General features: G+C 39.5%; 1 protein-coding gene and 1 pseudogene across 1 annotated transcript; both read left to right on the top strand.

Annotated features, from left to right (window-relative positions):
* The first annotated feature begins 1370 nt into the window (after nucleotides 1–1370).
* On the top strand, nucleotides 1371–4959 carry LOC109206731 (annotated as a pseudogene).
* A 1448-nt stretch (nucleotides 4960–6407) lies between these two features.
* Nucleotides 6408–15524, top strand: LOC109206730. Its single transcript, XM_019369587.1, has 10 exons — nucleotides 6408–6603; nucleotides 6700–6866; nucleotides 6963–7268; nucleotides 7491–7686; nucleotides 8038–8414; nucleotides 8582–8652; nucleotides 8784–9201; nucleotides 9277–9672; nucleotides 12617–12755; nucleotides 15337–15524. Exons 1-10 carry the CDS (start codon nucleotides 6408–6410, stop codon nucleotides 15522–15524), a joined length of 2454 nt encoding a protein of 817 aa, XP_019225132.1.
* Nucleotides 15525–17648: the final 2124 nt, after the last annotated feature.

Raw genomic sequence — 17648 nt, 5'->3', positions numbered from 1 at the left:
ACCTGAGGTGAGCTGGGAGCGGTTTCAGCTCCAGTTTGGGTGGTTCCTTTACTGATGGTTTTGCCGGTGGTGTAGCCCTCGAGTGCCATGACCCACTCTTCCAACCCTTCACCATCCATCTCCTCTAAATTTGTCAGGCAAGCCCCTAATGGATCTTTAGCAGTCACGGTCTCATCATCTTCGTGCAGGATCACATCCACTGCCTCAACTAGGGAGCAATTAGCATATTCACTAGGTCTCCTCATGGATTGCTGAACGTTGAATATGACTTCTTCATCGTTTAACCTCATTTTTAATTCCCCATATTCACAATCGATTAGTGCTCTTCCGGTGGCTAAGAATGGCCTCCCTAAAATGATAGGTATCTCTTCATCTACCTGGCAATCCAGAATAACAAAGTCTCCAGGGAATAAAACTTCCCTACTTGTACCAACACATCATCCAAAATCCTCGTCGGCCTTTTAACCGTGCGGTCAGCCAGTTGCAAAAGCATCAAAGTCGGTCTAGCTCTTCCAATGCCCAGTTTGGTATATATGGACAGAGGCATCAAGTTTATGCTGGCTCCTAAGTCACATAATGCCTTTGCAAAGGCATAACTCCCAATAGTGCACGGAATAGTGAAACTACCTGGGTTAGACATCTTTTGAGCCATGGGTCTTGTCACTACTACTTTGCATGTCTGTGTCGGAGTTACTGTGGATAGGTCCTGAAAATCAAAGTTTTGTGACATTAGGTCCTTCATCATCTTTGCATAGCCTGGCATCTCCCTCAAAGCATCCATCAGAAGAATATTCAATTGAATTTGACGCAGCATCTCCATGAATTTCCTGTATTGATCTTCCTTCTTTTGTTTTGCCAGTCTTTGAGGGAATGGTGCAGGTATCACCCTTTGTGCACTGCTCGATGGCTTCTCTCTGTTGGGGTTCTGTGGCACAAGAGGTACCACCTGTTCTGCAGCTTGTTCACTCTCTTTCGCCTTACCCTTATCATCCTGAACCTGTTCAACCACCACTTTAGTAAGTTCTGCTGATTCATCTACCTCCAATGGAACTGGAGTGGCTGGCGTAGTCTCTTTGCTGGATTGTGCAACTTCTTGCTCCCTGTCTAAATCTCTCCCATTCCAGAGAGTTACTTCCATCAGCTGATTCGGGTTTTGCTCCTTGGGTTAATGTTCGTGTCTGCTGGCAATGTTCCCTGGGGGCAGTTGTTTAAGGCCATGGACAGCTGCTCCAATTGAGTTTCAATGTTCTTTATCGCTGAGTCATGCACTGCCAACTTTTCCTGCATCTTACCATTTGTTCCAATGAGTTGTTGAAGCATACCCCTGATCTCTACCATGTTGTTATCTTGTTGCTAAGGAGGTGGCCGATATGCCAAATGTTGTTGGTTCTGCTGTGGATAGCCATGTTGTCTCTGATATGGCACCATTTGGCCTTGGGGCTGCATACCTCCAGGTTGTGGCATGTTTGGTCTGTACTGCTGATTTGGCGCCGGTCTCCACTATTGTCCTCCTTGTCTCTGAGCCCAAAAGTTGTTGACATAATTCATATCCTCTTTTAACCCTTGGTTGTCACCTTCTCCACTCCATGAACACACATAAGACTAATTAATGCAGGGTGTACACAGTCCTCCATTTGTTGTGTCAACAATATACACTTGCTTTATACCCATCTCATCAATCTTCTTTGTCAATATACTCATCTGAGTCATGAGTGTGGCTATGTTCTCTGCATGCGAATTATTTGGGTCAAGAGGAACTAAATGCACTATTGGTGCTAGTGTTGTACCTCTCGTCATCCACCCCGAATTCTGGGACATCTTGTCAAGAAGGATTTTGCACTCGGTGAATGTCTTACTCAAAAATGCACCCCCAGCTGAAGCATCAACATTGGCCTTTAGATTGTCTGCTAACCCTATGTAGAATCTCTGGACTAGCATCTGATCTGGAATACCATGGTGGGGACACTTCACTAGCATCCCTTTGAATCTTTCCCAAGTTTCCTGCAAGGTCTCAGTAGGCTGCTGCTTGTACTGCAATATCTCATCAATCTGTCTTGCAGTCTTGTTGGGCGGGTAAAACTTATTCAGGAATTGCTTGACTAATTTCTCCCAGGTAACAATGGAATTTATTGGGAGCGAATTCAGCCAAGTCTGAGCTTCCCCAATCACAAAGAACGGGAACAGTAACAGCTTGATAGCTTCTGGGGGTCACATTTGGCTGCCTTTGGGTCACACAAATCGACAGAAAATTTTTCAAGTGTTCTTGAGGGTCTTCAATGTGTGACCCGAAGAACAATCCCTTATTCTGCAGAAGATGCAGCATGTTGTTGGTAATCTGGAATGTCTCCTCTTGTATTGGGGGCACAGCAATGGCAGTGGCCAGGTTGTCAGCTGTTGGTTGTGCCCAATCATAGAGTGCAGCTTCTGGCATAAGAGGTACCACCACTCTGACGTTTGGGTCAGATGGCTCATCCTTGATGTTTTCGTTGACGTTATTTACGTCACCCATGTCAATTTCAAGTTGGTGTGTTTGTTGTGATTGTTTGTTCTTCATGTTGGCATGGTTCAATGCCCTGAATATTTTCTCGGGGTCTGAGAGTCCTTCAAGCAGTTCGCCAGTCCTCGAAGAATTTCTAGGCATACACCTGAATCCCACAAGAGTTCAAACGTGAGAATTTCAATGAAAAAAAATTGTTTAACACCTTAGAAAATTGATCTAAACTAATAATTCTAGCACTACTTCTAAGTTGTAATAAATAACACCGTTAATTCCCCGGCAACGGCGCCAAAATTTGATCACGCCCAACTATGCCTTCTAAAAGACAAAGCGGTCGTTGCAAATATAATCCGGTTTTAAGTCCGGAGTCGAATCCTCAGGGAACTAACCTATCTATTACAACTCCTGTCAATGCTATTATCAATTCAAACAATTTCCAAATACAAGATTGTTATCAATAACGATTGGGTTTTCGTTTAACTACTTCAAATGATATTAAAAATAACAATATGCTAAATTAAAGATAATTCAATGGTAAAAAGGTCCAGGGCATTGATTTCCCCAGTTGCTAGTTCAAGTCTTAACTCTTTTGTTATAAACTCGTCGTAATACTCGATGAGGATTATGAGCTATGGGTTATCGTAATTATCTCTCGATCAACTACGATAATTTACTAGAGCATTCTCTCGAACTACTCTAGCTGATAATTTGTGCAGCTCTGAATTATCCCACCAAAGTTTCGTTATCTCTAACCCCACTTTTAAGTTCAAGCAATGACTCTCTTCAATTACCCAAAAGTGGTGTTGTTCAACAGCAGTCTAACCTAGTATTCTTTCTCAAGCAACACAAGGCAATTAGACACGATTAATCAAGGGCCCATTCAATTAATCACCATACAAAACGTAGTTGAACAATCATATAATAAATCCGGCTCGATTATAACAAAGTTGAGTCAAACTTCATCCAACAGTTGGTTCCATCAACCCTAGATCGAATGTTTAGCTATTCATAACAAAGCAAGATAAAACTACTAAATTGTTCATAATGTGTAATTGCAATAATAAAGAGAAGATAGAAAAACTCTAATATTTGGTCGTTCTTCTCACACTTGTTCTTGCCTCCAAAGTAGTCTAAAAACAAGCTTGAAACTTTCTTGGGCGAGCTTCTTGAGTTTATAAGGGCTTGGAATAAGTTTTCCTCGAGTTACACTGTGGTCCCAAAAGTTCTCGGCAACTACACAGTTCACCGCGGCCGTGGCAGAACGCGGCGCGACCGCGGTGAGAGACACACATTCTGCCTCGCGTCTTTGCCTGCCGCGGTCCAACCGCGGTCCACCGCGATCGCGGTGGATTCCAACCCAGTCCACTTTTTGCTTCTTTCCGCTCGGGTGCTTCTTGATTGGACGTTTTCTTCACATTATTGATTCCAAAACACTTCATAGTTCTTCCTAACTTGGATTAGTCCCTGCGAAGCAAAAGAACACCAATTAGAGCATTTTATTATCATTTAGCCTATAAAACAACAATGAAGCATGCTATAAGTAGGGTGTAAATATCGTCTATGTAGCCTATTATCACATACCAAAGGAATTCATGTAATCATCATTGTCATTATTGCTGTTAATCTCTTATTTGTAGTCTATGCTCTCTTTCTATATATAGTCAGATAAATACTTTTTACTTGGAAGACTGATGGAGCTACTACCTCGCGAATATAGAGTTAGGCGAAAACTGAGGGAAAATGCTTACAAAACACAGTATATTTGGTATGAAAGATTTCCCAGTTCGGAAGAAAAAGAAGAGCTTGGTGAACCATTGTCTGTAAGTTGTCTTTGTTTTTTTATTACACTTTGATTCAAAGGCTAATTGGATAACTCGTTATCAAATTATTATAATTTTCGTTCTGTTAATGACAGATTAAGACTTTGTGTTAAGAGACACAACATGGGAGTAAAACTTTGGTTGATGAGTAGAGAATATTTAGGGAGATGAGAAGAGAAATGGAAACAGGAAAAGAAGTTGTCTCCGCCAAAGACACAAAATTAAATCAAAATCAGGTAACAACATTTTGTACGAAAATTAGTTAACATGTGGAAGGTTTTTAAGAATATGGATTAATTTCGGAAATGCTCTTTTAAATTTAAATTTATTATTAATTTAATAATCTTGATCTTTTTAAACAGTAAAACGAATTGTTTTATGATATTAATTGTTTTATGATTCTTTTGGAAATTAACACCTGGACTCGAAGTGTTACAGGTCAAATTCGCTGAAATACAAATTATAAGGAGGCAAAAGAGGACGTTTGATCTCACTGTGGAAAACTTCAAGAGAGAAATGGAATCTATTAAAAATGACATAATTTTTTTAGAAAAAAGTTTAGATGTCATAAATCAAAAGAAAGGGAAAATATATGCTAGTATTCTCGAGCTCGAAAGGCAAAAAACTACACATCATAATTAACGAAGTACCTTTATATAAGTTGTTCATTTTCCAGTTTATACGTCAATTTTTGTAATTTGAGCTATTTTTTCTAGTGAAAATTTGGTTATTGTAATATTTTGATAGTGTTATTTTCAAACTTCTTGAGCTCTCCAATTGTATCCCATAATAAAACTAAATATTCTTGATAATCCTATTGATCGATATATATTTATTTTGTCAAATACGTATGCAGTCCCTTAACTTTGCCCGACTTTTTCAAAAATGCATGAACTCAAATATGAACTCGAATAAGTACCTATGAAGAACTAAACTCCTCAAAAAGTGTATGAAATATAATGAGCCAAGCAATGTCACTTAGTTAGTTGTAATGACAGTTAGTTAGTTGTACTGATTGTAACTTAAGTTTACTATGGTTAATAGTAGAGTTAGTTAACCATATCTAGTGGTAGAGTTAGTTTTAGTTTCATTCATATACATATACATGTACAGATAAATAAGAGATAATAGAATCTTTTGGAATATTCTCTCTCCGCCCTCATCCTCTATTTTGCCGACTTACTCAAGCTCATCAGATCAGTTTCAATCAGCTAAGACTCCATGCCTAAGCTTCATGGATAGCTGATTTTGACATGGTATCAGAGCCACACGACCATTACTGTGCTTATCATTTTTAATTTTGTCCAATTTAGTTCTCTTCAAGCTAATTTGGAGGATCAACAATGGCGACTGTCAATAACACTGAGCCAGAGAAATTAGGTCACAATCATCCGCTTTTCCTGAATTCAAATGATAATTTAGGAGCTGTGATGATTTTGTTGCAATTACGAGGACCGTCTGTGTGGAGTCGGGCAATGAGGATTGCAATCCTAGGTCGAAATAAGCTAGGGTTCATTGACGACACGTGCAAAAGGGAGAATTACGGTACAAATCTCGTATATCTCTGGGAATGTTGTAATGCGATTGTATTGTCTTGGTTGATGGAATGTGTTTCTCCAGAATTGTTTAGTGGAATGGTATATTCGTCAAATGCTAATGAGGTATGGGATGATTTGAAGGAGCGATTTGATAAGGTGGATTGCTCTAGGAATTTTCAGATCCATAGAGAAATTGCTACTGCTAGGCAGGGCACTAGCTTAATTTTGACTTATTTCTCAAAATTGAGAGCTCTTTGGGCAGAATTTGATAGTCTGGCACCAATTCCTGGTCGTGATGCTGCCAACTCTCGTGAATTTGTCCAATTTATGGAGCGTCAAAAGCTTCTACAACTTCTAATGGGACTAAATGAGTCTTATGAACAAGCATGTATCCAACTCTTGATGATGATTCATGTTTCATCTGTGAAGAAAGCTTATTCTATGTTAATGGAGCGTGAGAGTCAGAGGACAATGTCCAACACCTTTACCACTGTTGATGGGGTGAGATGGTGGCGCTGATGACGAATAGGTCTGGAAATCAGCAGAGGCCACATGAAAGGCCACACTAAAGAAACTTGCTACAAGGTAGTAGGATATCCAAAAGATAACAAATTCAAGAAGAAGTACAATTCACAAGCAACAGCCAATTTTGCAGCTGAAGATGTCCCAGCAACAACAACTGGTTCTACTCCTATGGCTCCCACATTCACTCCAGAACAATATCAGCAGAATTTACAACTACTTAAAGGCAAGGAAACTAAAGTAGCAGCTAATGCCACATGAATGGATTCAAGTATTATAATGTCCTTAATGTCTAACTTGGATCAAGATATTTGGATTGTAGATAGTGGTGCCTCTAACCACATGGTTTCAAAGCTAGAAGCATTAGATAATCCAACCTCACTCCTAAAATCTAACTCAGTTCATTTTCCAAATGGGGATGTAGCTGCAATTACACATAGTGGATCAACTAGTATATTCAAGAACCAACAGATTAGTGATGTTCTTCATGTTCCAAACTTTAAGTATAACTTACTGTCAGTTTCAAAATTGACAAAAGAGCTGCAATAATTGGTAGCTTTCTTTCCTGATATATGTGTGTTTCAGGACCTCTATACTGGGAAGGTGTTGGAGATTGGTAGTGACACAAATGGACTGTACATACTCAAAGATTGCATATGCAGGAGGAAGCTTACTACACCAACTGTACATACCACAATCATGCCGACTTCTATGTCAGTTAGTCAAGATTCAATGAAACTGGAGATATGGCACCAGAGACTTGGTCGCCTACCTGTGGAGACACTTAAGAGGATTGATATGTTCAAAAATCTCCACATTACTAACAGCAACAGTGATCGTGCAATGTGTCATGTTTGTCTATTAGCTAGGCAGACTCGATTGCCATTTCCAGTTAGTACTAGTAGAGCTAAGGCATCATTTGATCTTTAGCATGCTGATGTATGGGGACCTTTCAGAGTACCCACTTATGATAGCAAAAGATTTTTCCTTATAGTAGTAGATGATTTCTCTAGCATTACTTGGCTCTTCCTAATGAATGCTAAAGATGAGATTTGTTGGTTAATGAAAAGATTGTTTTCTGTGATAAGTACTCAGTTTGATTGTTCTGTTAAGATCCTGAGAACAAATAATGGTTCTGAATTTGTTAATTCAAATAAGAAGCAGTTAGTTGAGACATTAGAAATTATACATCAAACTACATGTGTTTACATTCCGCAGCAGAATGGCATAGTGGAAAGAAGACACAGATACATCCTTGAAACAGCTAGAGCTTTGAGATTTCAATCTGGAGTACGCTTAAGATTTTGGGGTGAGTGTGCTCTTACAGAAGTACACATAATAAATAGATTTCCTTCTTCATCCTTGAACGGAAAGTCCCCCTATGAAGTATTCTATAACACTACACCATCATTAGATCACCTTAGGGTCTTTGGGTGTTTATGTTATGCTGTAAATGTAAGAAAACAAGACAAGTTTTGTGCGAGAGCATTGCCAGTAGTGTTTATGGGATACTCACCAACAAAGAAGGGGTATAAACTGTATGGCTTGCAATCCATTTAGTTTCTAATCAGTAGAGATGTGGTGTTTAAGGAGCAGGTGTTTCCTTTTAAAAAGATGAAGATGCTGCCTAATCCCTTATTTCCGGTTCTTGAATTAACAGATGAGCATTTAGCCTCACCTGCTTCTGATGTTGTTCAGGAGAATCCACCTACACCTGCCAATGACTTTGCACTTAGTGATGCTGATTCACCACTAACTCCTGAAGCACAATTTGATATTCCTGCACCACAGAATGTTGAAACTCTCCAATCTCCTTCACATGTAGAGGTTGTTCAACCCATTGCAGTTAGAAAATCCCAAAGAACAATTGGTCCTCCCAGATGGATGCAAGATTATGTGACAAGTTCTTGTGCATATCCTATGTCCAATTATCTGAGCTATGATGGGTTATCTCCTTCATATATAAAATGTCTCATTGCAGAATCAGTCATTGTTGAGCCCAAATATTACTCTGAGGCAACAAAAGATGCAAGATGGGTCACTGCTATGCAATAGGAAATTCAAGCTTTGGAAGACAACATGACTTGGGATATAGTTGATCTGTCTAAAGGTAAAACTCCTATACCGTCATATCAGTCATAGCTGCAGCTGTTTCAGAGCATTGCCACATCTATCAGATGGATGTGCACGATGCATTCTTGTAGGGGGATCTCTTTGAAGAAGTATACATGCATCTTCCTCAAGGTTTTGGCACCAAGGGGAGTCTAGAGCCAAGGTATGCAAATTGAGAAAGTCACTTTATGGCCTCAAACAAGCATCTCGACAGTGGAACTTGAAGCTCACAGAGGCTCTCCAAGACCTGGGATTACTTCAAAGCCATTTTGATTATTCCTTATTTACACAAAGGAGAGGTGATGCTTTGGTTGTTGCCCTAGTTTATGTGGATGACCTTCTGGTGATAGGTAATAATCAGCAACTTATTCAAGCTGCTAGAGATAGCCTTCAGAAGAAATTCAAAATGAAAGACTTAGGGGAGCTCAGATTCTTCTTAGGCATAGAATTTGCCAGAAGTAAGGCTGGAATTCTAATGAATCAATGCAAATATACCCTTGATTTGATATCTAATTCAGGGCTAGGGGGAGAAAAACCTGTGTCAACACCTTTGGAAGTAAATCAGAAGCTCACATCAGTGGAATTTGATGAAGCTCCGAAGACCAAAGATGATGAGGATACTATTCTGGCTGATGATGAACCATATCAAAGGCTCGTAGGAAAGTTGCTCTACCTTACCATGACCAGACCTCATATTACTTATGTGGTTCAGGTCTTGAGCCAATTCATGCACAAATCTAAAAGGTCACACATGAAAGCAGCCCTAAGAGTCATCTGATATGTGAAGAATGCTCCAGGTTTGGGATTACTGATGTCTTCTGCAGACTCTCGTTCCTTGGTTGCTTATTGTGACTCCGACTGGGCAGCCTGTCGACAGTCTAGAAAATCTGTCACAGGTTACATTGTGAAGTACGGGGAATCACTTATTTCTTGGAAATCCAAGAAACAAAGCACGGTGTCAAGAAGTTCAGCAGAGGCAGAGTTTAGAAGTATGGCTTCAATAGTAGCTGAATTATCATGGCTTGTGGGTCTGTTTAAGGAGTTAGGCATCAATGTGGAACTGCCCATAGACCTCTTTTGCGACAGTAAAGCAGCTATACAGATAGCTGCCGATCCAATATTTCACGAGAGGACCAAACTATTGACATCGATTATCATTTTGTACGGGAGAAGTTGCAGCAAGGTCTCATCCAAACTCATGATGTTAGTACTAAGGATCAACTTGCAGATTTACTTACCAAAGGCCTTGAGAAAGCACCACACTATCATCTATTGAGCAAGCTGGGAGTAGAAAATTCGTTCTTACCCTCCAGCTTGAGGGGGAGTAATGAGCCAAGCAATGTCACTTAGTTGTAATAATTAGTTGTAATGGCAGTTAGTTAATTGTAGTGATTGTAACTTAAGTTTACTATGGTTAATAGTAGAGTTGGTTAACCATATCTAGTGGTAGAGTTAGTTTTAGTTTCATTCATATACATATACATGTACAGATACATAAGATACATAAGAGATAGTAGAATCTTTTGGAATATTCTTTCTCCATCTTCATCCTCTGTTTTGCAGACTTACTCAAGCTCATCAGATCAGTTTCAATCGGCTAAGACTCCATGGCTAAGCTTCATGGATAGCTGATTTTGACAAAATATATATTTTATAGATAAGTTAGAAGTGTAAAGTACGAAGAAATCATTTTTGACTCTCTTTTCCGCGAAAGAAGTTTCAGTTACTTCATTAAGAACATGATTTGTCTAATACAATATACATGATCATTTACAATTCACCTAAAAAACATCATTCCCCAAGTAATACCTTATATTTAGTGGTGACAAAACGATCAAAAGAAAACCGTTATCCACCCATTATCCATTAATAATGGGCTGGATAATGAACTTTTTAAAAACGGGTTAAATATAGATAAGAACCATATTATCCACTTAAAAATGAATAACTAATGGATTTAACTTTTATATTTGTAAAGCCTCAAATTGGGGGTTCCTCAAGTTTGGGAGACTAAAAGTTCTCCCAAAAAAGTGATCATATTCAAGAAGTCATGGATAATATGGATATCCATATTATCTATCAGTTAACCCGTTTTATATTCGTATTAAATATGGGTTGGATCGGATAATTTATCCATTTTTTATTAGCCATTTTTTAACCGCCCATATGCGATCCGACCCGTCCGTCTGCCACCCCTACTTGTATTAAAGAAATAGATAACTTAGCTAAGGCAAAATACATAAAGACCCTATTAAACTTGTTCAAAAAATAGAACACTTAAACTAAACGGGTGTTCTTTTAAACCCCCCCCCCCCCCCACCCCAAATGTATTTGCAGTGAATTATCCCTACCCCCCCCCCACCCCCCCAAAACACTAATAATAGTCTCATGTTTTACACGCGCGCGCCACATCAGAAATCTTTTAACTTTCCTCTTTTTCTTTTTCTTTTGTTTACTCATAGTTTTACAATAATAATCCTAATTAACCATTAAAATGATTCAATAATAATACTAAGCAAAAGGGATAACCAATACAAGATAGAAAAATTGCACAAAAAAGAAGATCTGTATTCGGAAAACAAGAAAAAATCAGATCGTCAGAGACCAGTGGTCACCGATAGCTTCAGATTCGACCAAAACAACACCCAAACCAACATGCCAAACCACTCAAAACAAGCAATATTTGCTACCTAACTATTTCAGAATGATACCTTCAGCCAAAATTTTCAACAGAACCAACAATTTCATCATTCACACTATTATTGCTATGATCTAAGGTTTCTATTTTGAACTAGTGGACTTGAATTTAAGCCTAAGATTCTATGTTTGGGCAGTTGGTTGGTGGATTCATGATAGTATTTTGAATTTGGGGTGATGAACAGTTTTTTTGACACCGGTGACTAACTGTAGCAAGTAGGAAAAATAAGAAAAAAAAAGACAAAAGAGAATGAAATAATATCTAAAGAAGAAAGGGGAGGAGGAGAAAGAAGGCGTGGTTGAAGCGATCTGAAGAAGAGAAAAAAGGGGGTCCACCTTTTATATTTCCACTATGTATGCGCTTAATTATTTTTTTTCCACATCAGCTATTAGGGTGGAACAAAATTCACTCCAAATATGTTTAGGGGGGTAAAAGAACACCTGTTTAGTTTAAATATTCAAACCTAATTTTTTGACAAGTTTAATGGGGTCTTTATGTATTTTACCCTTAGCTAATTAACGAGACATAATTATATGTATTTTGCCCTTAGCTAAATAACGAGTGTATACGGCAGAATCGGAGGGTCCGATTTCCCATCATTAAGGCGTTTCGGAATATCACCTCGAAGCCTCGAGGCTGCAAAGATGCGCTCGAGTCTTCTTCCTCGGAGCTCATCGACACCCGGCCTGAAGAGAATATCGGTCGAGGCTAGAGTAAAAATAGGAGTTCCCAAGACATGCGGCTAAGTCTGACAAGGCCTAATCGGCCTACCCTGAACCCAGATCAGGGTTCCGCATCTAGCTGTCCTATCTCTATATCTTTACAATTCATATATGTCGTATCATATAAGGTTCCCTCCTCTATATAAAGGGGAATTTTACTATTTTTTAGAGGACTGATGTTGCTCCAACTATTCTACACAAGATAAATAATAACTCTCTCTCTCTTTTCTCTCTAACATACTCTCTCGATATTGTTTCTCTTACTTGCTATCTTCATACTTGTTCTTCATTTATTGCTTATCATTGGCGATAAAGAGCCTCCTTTAATATTATTGCGTCTGTTAGCCCTTCCCCGACTTCCCCTAATAGCTCGAGCCCGAGCTCGGGAATCGACCTCGAGGACCCAAATCGACTAGCTCGAGGCCCTGAACGGCTAACCCATCGGTCCGAATATAACTCTATTTTAGCTCGCATCTCGTTCTTAAACTTCACACACATAGCATCAACTGCTTCACAACTAGCATAATAATAGATCGCGTATTTTTAGAGTCCTATCAACAAATTTAATTGTTATTACCATTTTTACGGTAAACAGTTTGGCGCCCACCGTGGAGCTAAAAAAATAGTGATTATTTTCTTGCTAAGTTTCGTTACACAAATGCAAGTTATCTTTCACACTTTTTCTTGTCCAAAATCTTCGATTTCAGGTCAATATCTCTGGCTTAGTAAAGAGAGTAGAAAACGACGACCTCAAAAATCACGGAGAAAACGGTGTGGCTGTTCCAATTGTTGGCGTGCCGCCACGGAACCCCGAGAACACACCTGGGCCGACTCCAGCGGAAGCAGGCTCGCGCGACGCACAGCAGATCGACGAAACCTCACACATCGACAGGAGCATACAACAAGATGACCAACAGAAAGCCCAAAAAACCCCAGCTCGGGAAGCACGGGAAGTTAGCCTTCATGTTATTTTTGAAATGTTGCAGGCAAAACAGTTGGCTATCGCTCAGCTGCAAAGCCACTCAAAAACTCCCAGCACCGTAGCACCAGGAACAACTTCCCCGGCCGAACAGGTACCGGAGATATTGAGCAATAATGGTTCGATAGCCGACCCTACTGTGAGCACATGATTTTTTCCCTACATGAATTACTCTCATAAACTCAAAACAAATAGTTTCTTTCAGTGTTTGCAATTTTGTGGGTTTTCGTGGTATTTTCTGTTAATTGTTTGCATTTTGGTTTGTGCACTTTAATTCATAAAAAATACAACAATATCTTGCATTTTTCATTTAGGATTTAACTTTGCATTTAGGATTAATTGTAAAATCAATTGTTTTATAAAAAGGAAAATCATAAAAATAGTTAACTTGCACTTTTGGTTTTAATTTTGATTTTTGATTAGTTTTCTTTCAGTTAGTGTTACTTTATTAATTATGGCAATTACTATTTGGGTTTAATTAGTGTTTTGAGAGGTTAATTAGGTTTTAGGATTTAATCTAGATGTTAAAAAAAAGAGAAAAGAAGGAAAAGGATTTTTGGGAAAAATTGGAAAGAAAAGGAATTGAAATAGAAAAGAAAAGAGTTGGGCCAGTCTTTCATTCTTCCACCCCAGTCCCAACGTTTATTCCCCTGATACACGCCCCAATTCCATGCCCAAACCCGACCCATTCCCAATTAATTTATTAAACACAAGAAAAATGAACGACGAGCCCTAAACCCCAAAGACCACGCGACTGTTCCTCTTCTCCAAATCAAATCCAGCCTCATTTCAGCCTAAATCCATGGCGAGTGATTCCACACCCTTAACCACGCGTTCCTCATTCTCTCCTCATCACCATTTGTAACGGTTTCTGACAGATTCCCTCTCCCTCACATGCTCTCTTCAATTTTTATTTCGGATTTTTCACCTTTTGGATGATATACGGAAAAATAGGGGGCGTTAGATTGGATTCACGTTAATCTAAGCCTTCCATTTGTCCCTCTCTCATCAGAAACGGGGGAAAAATTCGTTTTGGGGGAGAATTTTCGGTGTGTGGGAATTTCGTGGTAAGGAAGGCAGAAGTTTCGAGAATTGAGGGAAGTCTATATAAGGTGAGTTTCTTTTCTTGTAGGGGGAATTTTTCGGTTCTGGAGAGATTTCTTCTATAGAAAATTTAAAGGAAAAAATTTCAGAGTCTGAGGGATTTGAAAAAAAGGTGAGAGAAATCATTTAGTTTTTCATGGATTCTTCTTGAGGTTTTCAGTTCCGATTCTAGAAAAAGGGTTCAAAATTTTCAATCTCTTTGTTTTGGTTCTGAGTCCTGTTTCAAAAAAAAATCCGAAAAAAAGTTCTCATTGTCTTTTTGATTCCTTTCAAAATGGGGATGGACTAAGCTGAGATCGAGTTGACTGTTCGTGTTCAAGTTCGTAGTTCTTGCATCATAACGCATTGTAGTTGTTGTTCTTCTGAGTTTCCGTTATCAAGTTCACTTGTATTGGGTTCAAAGAAGAATTAATCTAAGTTTATCTCAACTCAGGTTCATTTCTTCTCCAATTCTTTATTAATTCGTAATTTCAGTGTTTGTGTGTGTTTATACCCCGTCATGGTTTGCTGTGAACCCTGAAAGCCAATGTATGTGCTCCTACTCTGTTTCTGAGCTCTATTTGGCTTTGGTTCGGATCTGTTAAGATGTCTTAGTTTATCATTAAGGTACAATGCAATGGTCGATCCCCCTGCCCTTGATTTGCCAGTTCATCTCTTGCAAGTTCGTTATTAGTTCATAGGTTGCAAGTTCGATTGCTCTTTCTTTACCTCGCAAGGTTTTCGAATATGTAGATATTAGTTTTACTGGTCTTTTTGAACTAAATAAAGGGCAGTTTAATTGACCTTTTATCGGCAAGTTATTAGTGACTTGGTTCTGTCTCTGCGATAAAATCTTCTGCTGGTTTCCTTAGCAAAGATTTCTCTATTTTTTCTACTAAGGCTCGATGAGTTTGAAACTCATTAATCCGCTGCTTGAATTGTTTGAGTTTCATCCTGATTTTTCTTAGCCTCGTTTTGGTTCATCTTAGTTGATTCATTGTTTAATGAAGTAAGTTGCCAACCTTTGTGTTACGTTTTCGTTTGAACATTGAGACTGTTGGTTTGCAATTGAATAGCTGAATCCGTTCGAAGTTGTCTTTACTGATTCTCTTTGGTTTTCAAACAGAAATATGCCTAAGTGTTAGGATCGTCGTGACCATGCCCGCGCCAAGTCAGATTTTGTGCGCGCTATTTTGAAATTTATGAATTAGGTTTCTAATTGACTTTAGATGTTTGTGTTCCTTGCTGGGCGTATCTCTATGTGCTGCATTTCATGAGCTTGATTGAAGAAAAGTAGACTAAGCCACTGTCTTATTACATTTCCTTTAGAAAAATGCTTTCATTAAACTGTGTCCATACGAATAGCAAGTGTCATGAAGCTTGGAGCTGAAATATGTATATTTGAGTTGCTTGATTGGAATTCTGGTTTCTTTGGAGTTATGAAGAACTGTAGCACGAGAGGTATTGCACAAATTCATGTTGTGATCTATTTTGAACTTGTTAATCCTTTTGGTATTGGAGGTGCGGCTTGGAGTATTGAAATGTGCTGTTAGCTTGAAGGAGAGTTGAGTGTGTATGTTCAAGGTGTAAATCGAAAGCCCGTCAGTTGTACAAGAAGGTCAACAATCGAGTTAGTAAGATTCATAGCCCCTCCATACTTTGATCCACCTTCATTTTGGTTGCTCTTGTTTGTTCAGTTACTATCTTTTCTGTGACGCATTGATTATGGGAGGTTCTGTGTGGGATTAATATGTTCAACTTACTCCAAATATTTGCTGGGATATCTTTTGACATTAGCTAAGTGTAGTTGTCACTTTAGCTAAGTGTAGTTGTCACTTGTTTAGCGTTTTTGTAAGTCTGGTTATTTTCCTATTTTGAACATTTGAATAGCTGGGTCGTTTGTTGAATGGAATGCTTATCTTTATTTTTACTCGTTATGGACCATTGTTTTACGCGATCCTGAGAAACGGGTTATGGGAGGTTGGAATCATTTGGGCCAAAAGTAATGACCAATGGCCCAGTCATTTATTACAATATAGCTGGTGCAAGTTCACAATTTCTCTATTTTTTGTAGATTAATATAGAAAACATGGATAAATGGGATAATTTAGTCGTGAATGTGAGGTGCGCCGTGCCAAACAAAAATGAAATTGCGTGGCCCTCGTTTTAATTGGCTTTAACTCAACCTTAGATTCTGAGGGTGCCATTTAGCAAATTCCATGGCCCTCGCAAACTGTAAACGCGTAGTTGCTTTAGGCGCGTGTTTAATAATATTACTTTCCTAAATTCGGGTGCGCATTTATGTGACCCAAATCCAAATCCCAACGAAGTTAAAATATGTCAAAAATCACGGGTGCATTTATGTGACGTGATTCGAGACGTATTTTAATGACGTTGCAATTCGCTGTAAAATTAATAATAATAAAAGCGGTTCAAAGTTCAAAAGCACATAGGTTAGAACATGTTTAAATCAGATAATTAAGCCAAATATAGTAGTTGAGCGACCGTGCTAGAACCACAGAACTCGGGAATGCCTAACACCTTCTCCCGGGTTAACAGAATTCCTTACCCGGATTTCTGGTTCGCGACTGTTAAACAGAGTCAAACCTTTTCCTCGATTCGGGACTCAAACCGGTGACTTGGGATACTATAAATATCCCAAGTGGTGACTCTGAATCTCTTAATGAACGAATCCATTTCGATTGTCCTTTAATTGGAAAAACTCCTTTTTATTATACCCTTCGCAGGGTGTAGTAGCGAAGAAGGAGGTGTGACACCTACTATCATAAAAATGCTCGAGGATCTTACCAGAAGGATCGAGTCGGGCGAGAAAATGATAGCAGCCAACGACAAGAAGGTCGAAACTTATAACTCTAGGTCGACCAAATCCCGGGCGCGCCCCGGTCCTGAAAGGCGTAGACTCGAGGAAGTTCGTGCAGGGGCCGTTCCCGGAGGAAGCGGCTCCGAAATCCATTCCAAAGAAGTTCAGAATGCCGGAACTCCCAAAATACAATGGGACCTTAGACCCCAACGAGCACGTTGCCGCCTACACGTGCGCAGTGAAGGGCAACGACATAAAAGACGACGAGATCAAGTCCGTCTTGCTGAAGAAGTTAGAGGAAACGCTCTCAAAGGGGGCCATGATGGGGCACCATAATCTAGCTCCCAACTCCATAGACTCATTTGCCATACTGGCAGACTCCTTCATAAAGGCACACGTCGGTGCCATCAAAGTAGCAACGAGGAAGTCTAACGTATTCAAGATCAGGCAAAGGGAGAACGAAATGTTGCGAGAGTTCGTATCTCGCTTTCAAACGGAATGAATGGAACTACCCCCGGTCTCCGACGACTGGGCGGTACAGGGCTTCACTCAAGGCCTGAACGAGCGGAGTTCAGTGGCCTCAAGGCAGCTAAAAGAAAATTTGATCGAGTATCCTGCCGTAACCTGGTCGGACGTCCACAACCGATACCAGTCAAAGATCAGGGTCGAGGATGATCAATTAGGAGCCTCTTCGGGCTTAGTATACCTGAGCATGCTCTTAGCAAAGGAAGCGAAGCCAAATAAAGAAAGGTATCAACCATACACCGAAGACAGGAGAAACGCCCCAAAATGCAACCCGCCTCGCAACGATCGACTGGTCAACCGAGGGAAGAATCCTCGGAGATTCATTAACAGA

The sequence above is a fragment of the Nicotiana attenuata genome, unplaced genomic scaffold, assembly GCF_001879085.1.
Source record: "Nicotiana attenuata strain UT unplaced genomic scaffold, NIATTr2, whole genome shotgun sequence".
NCBI classification, from domain to species: domain Eukaryota; kingdom Viridiplantae; phylum Streptophyta; class Magnoliopsida; order Solanales; family Solanaceae; genus Nicotiana; species Nicotiana attenuata.
The sequence above is the reverse complement of the archived record's forward strand: the minus strand, read 5'-3'. Positions and strand labels throughout refer to the sequence as shown.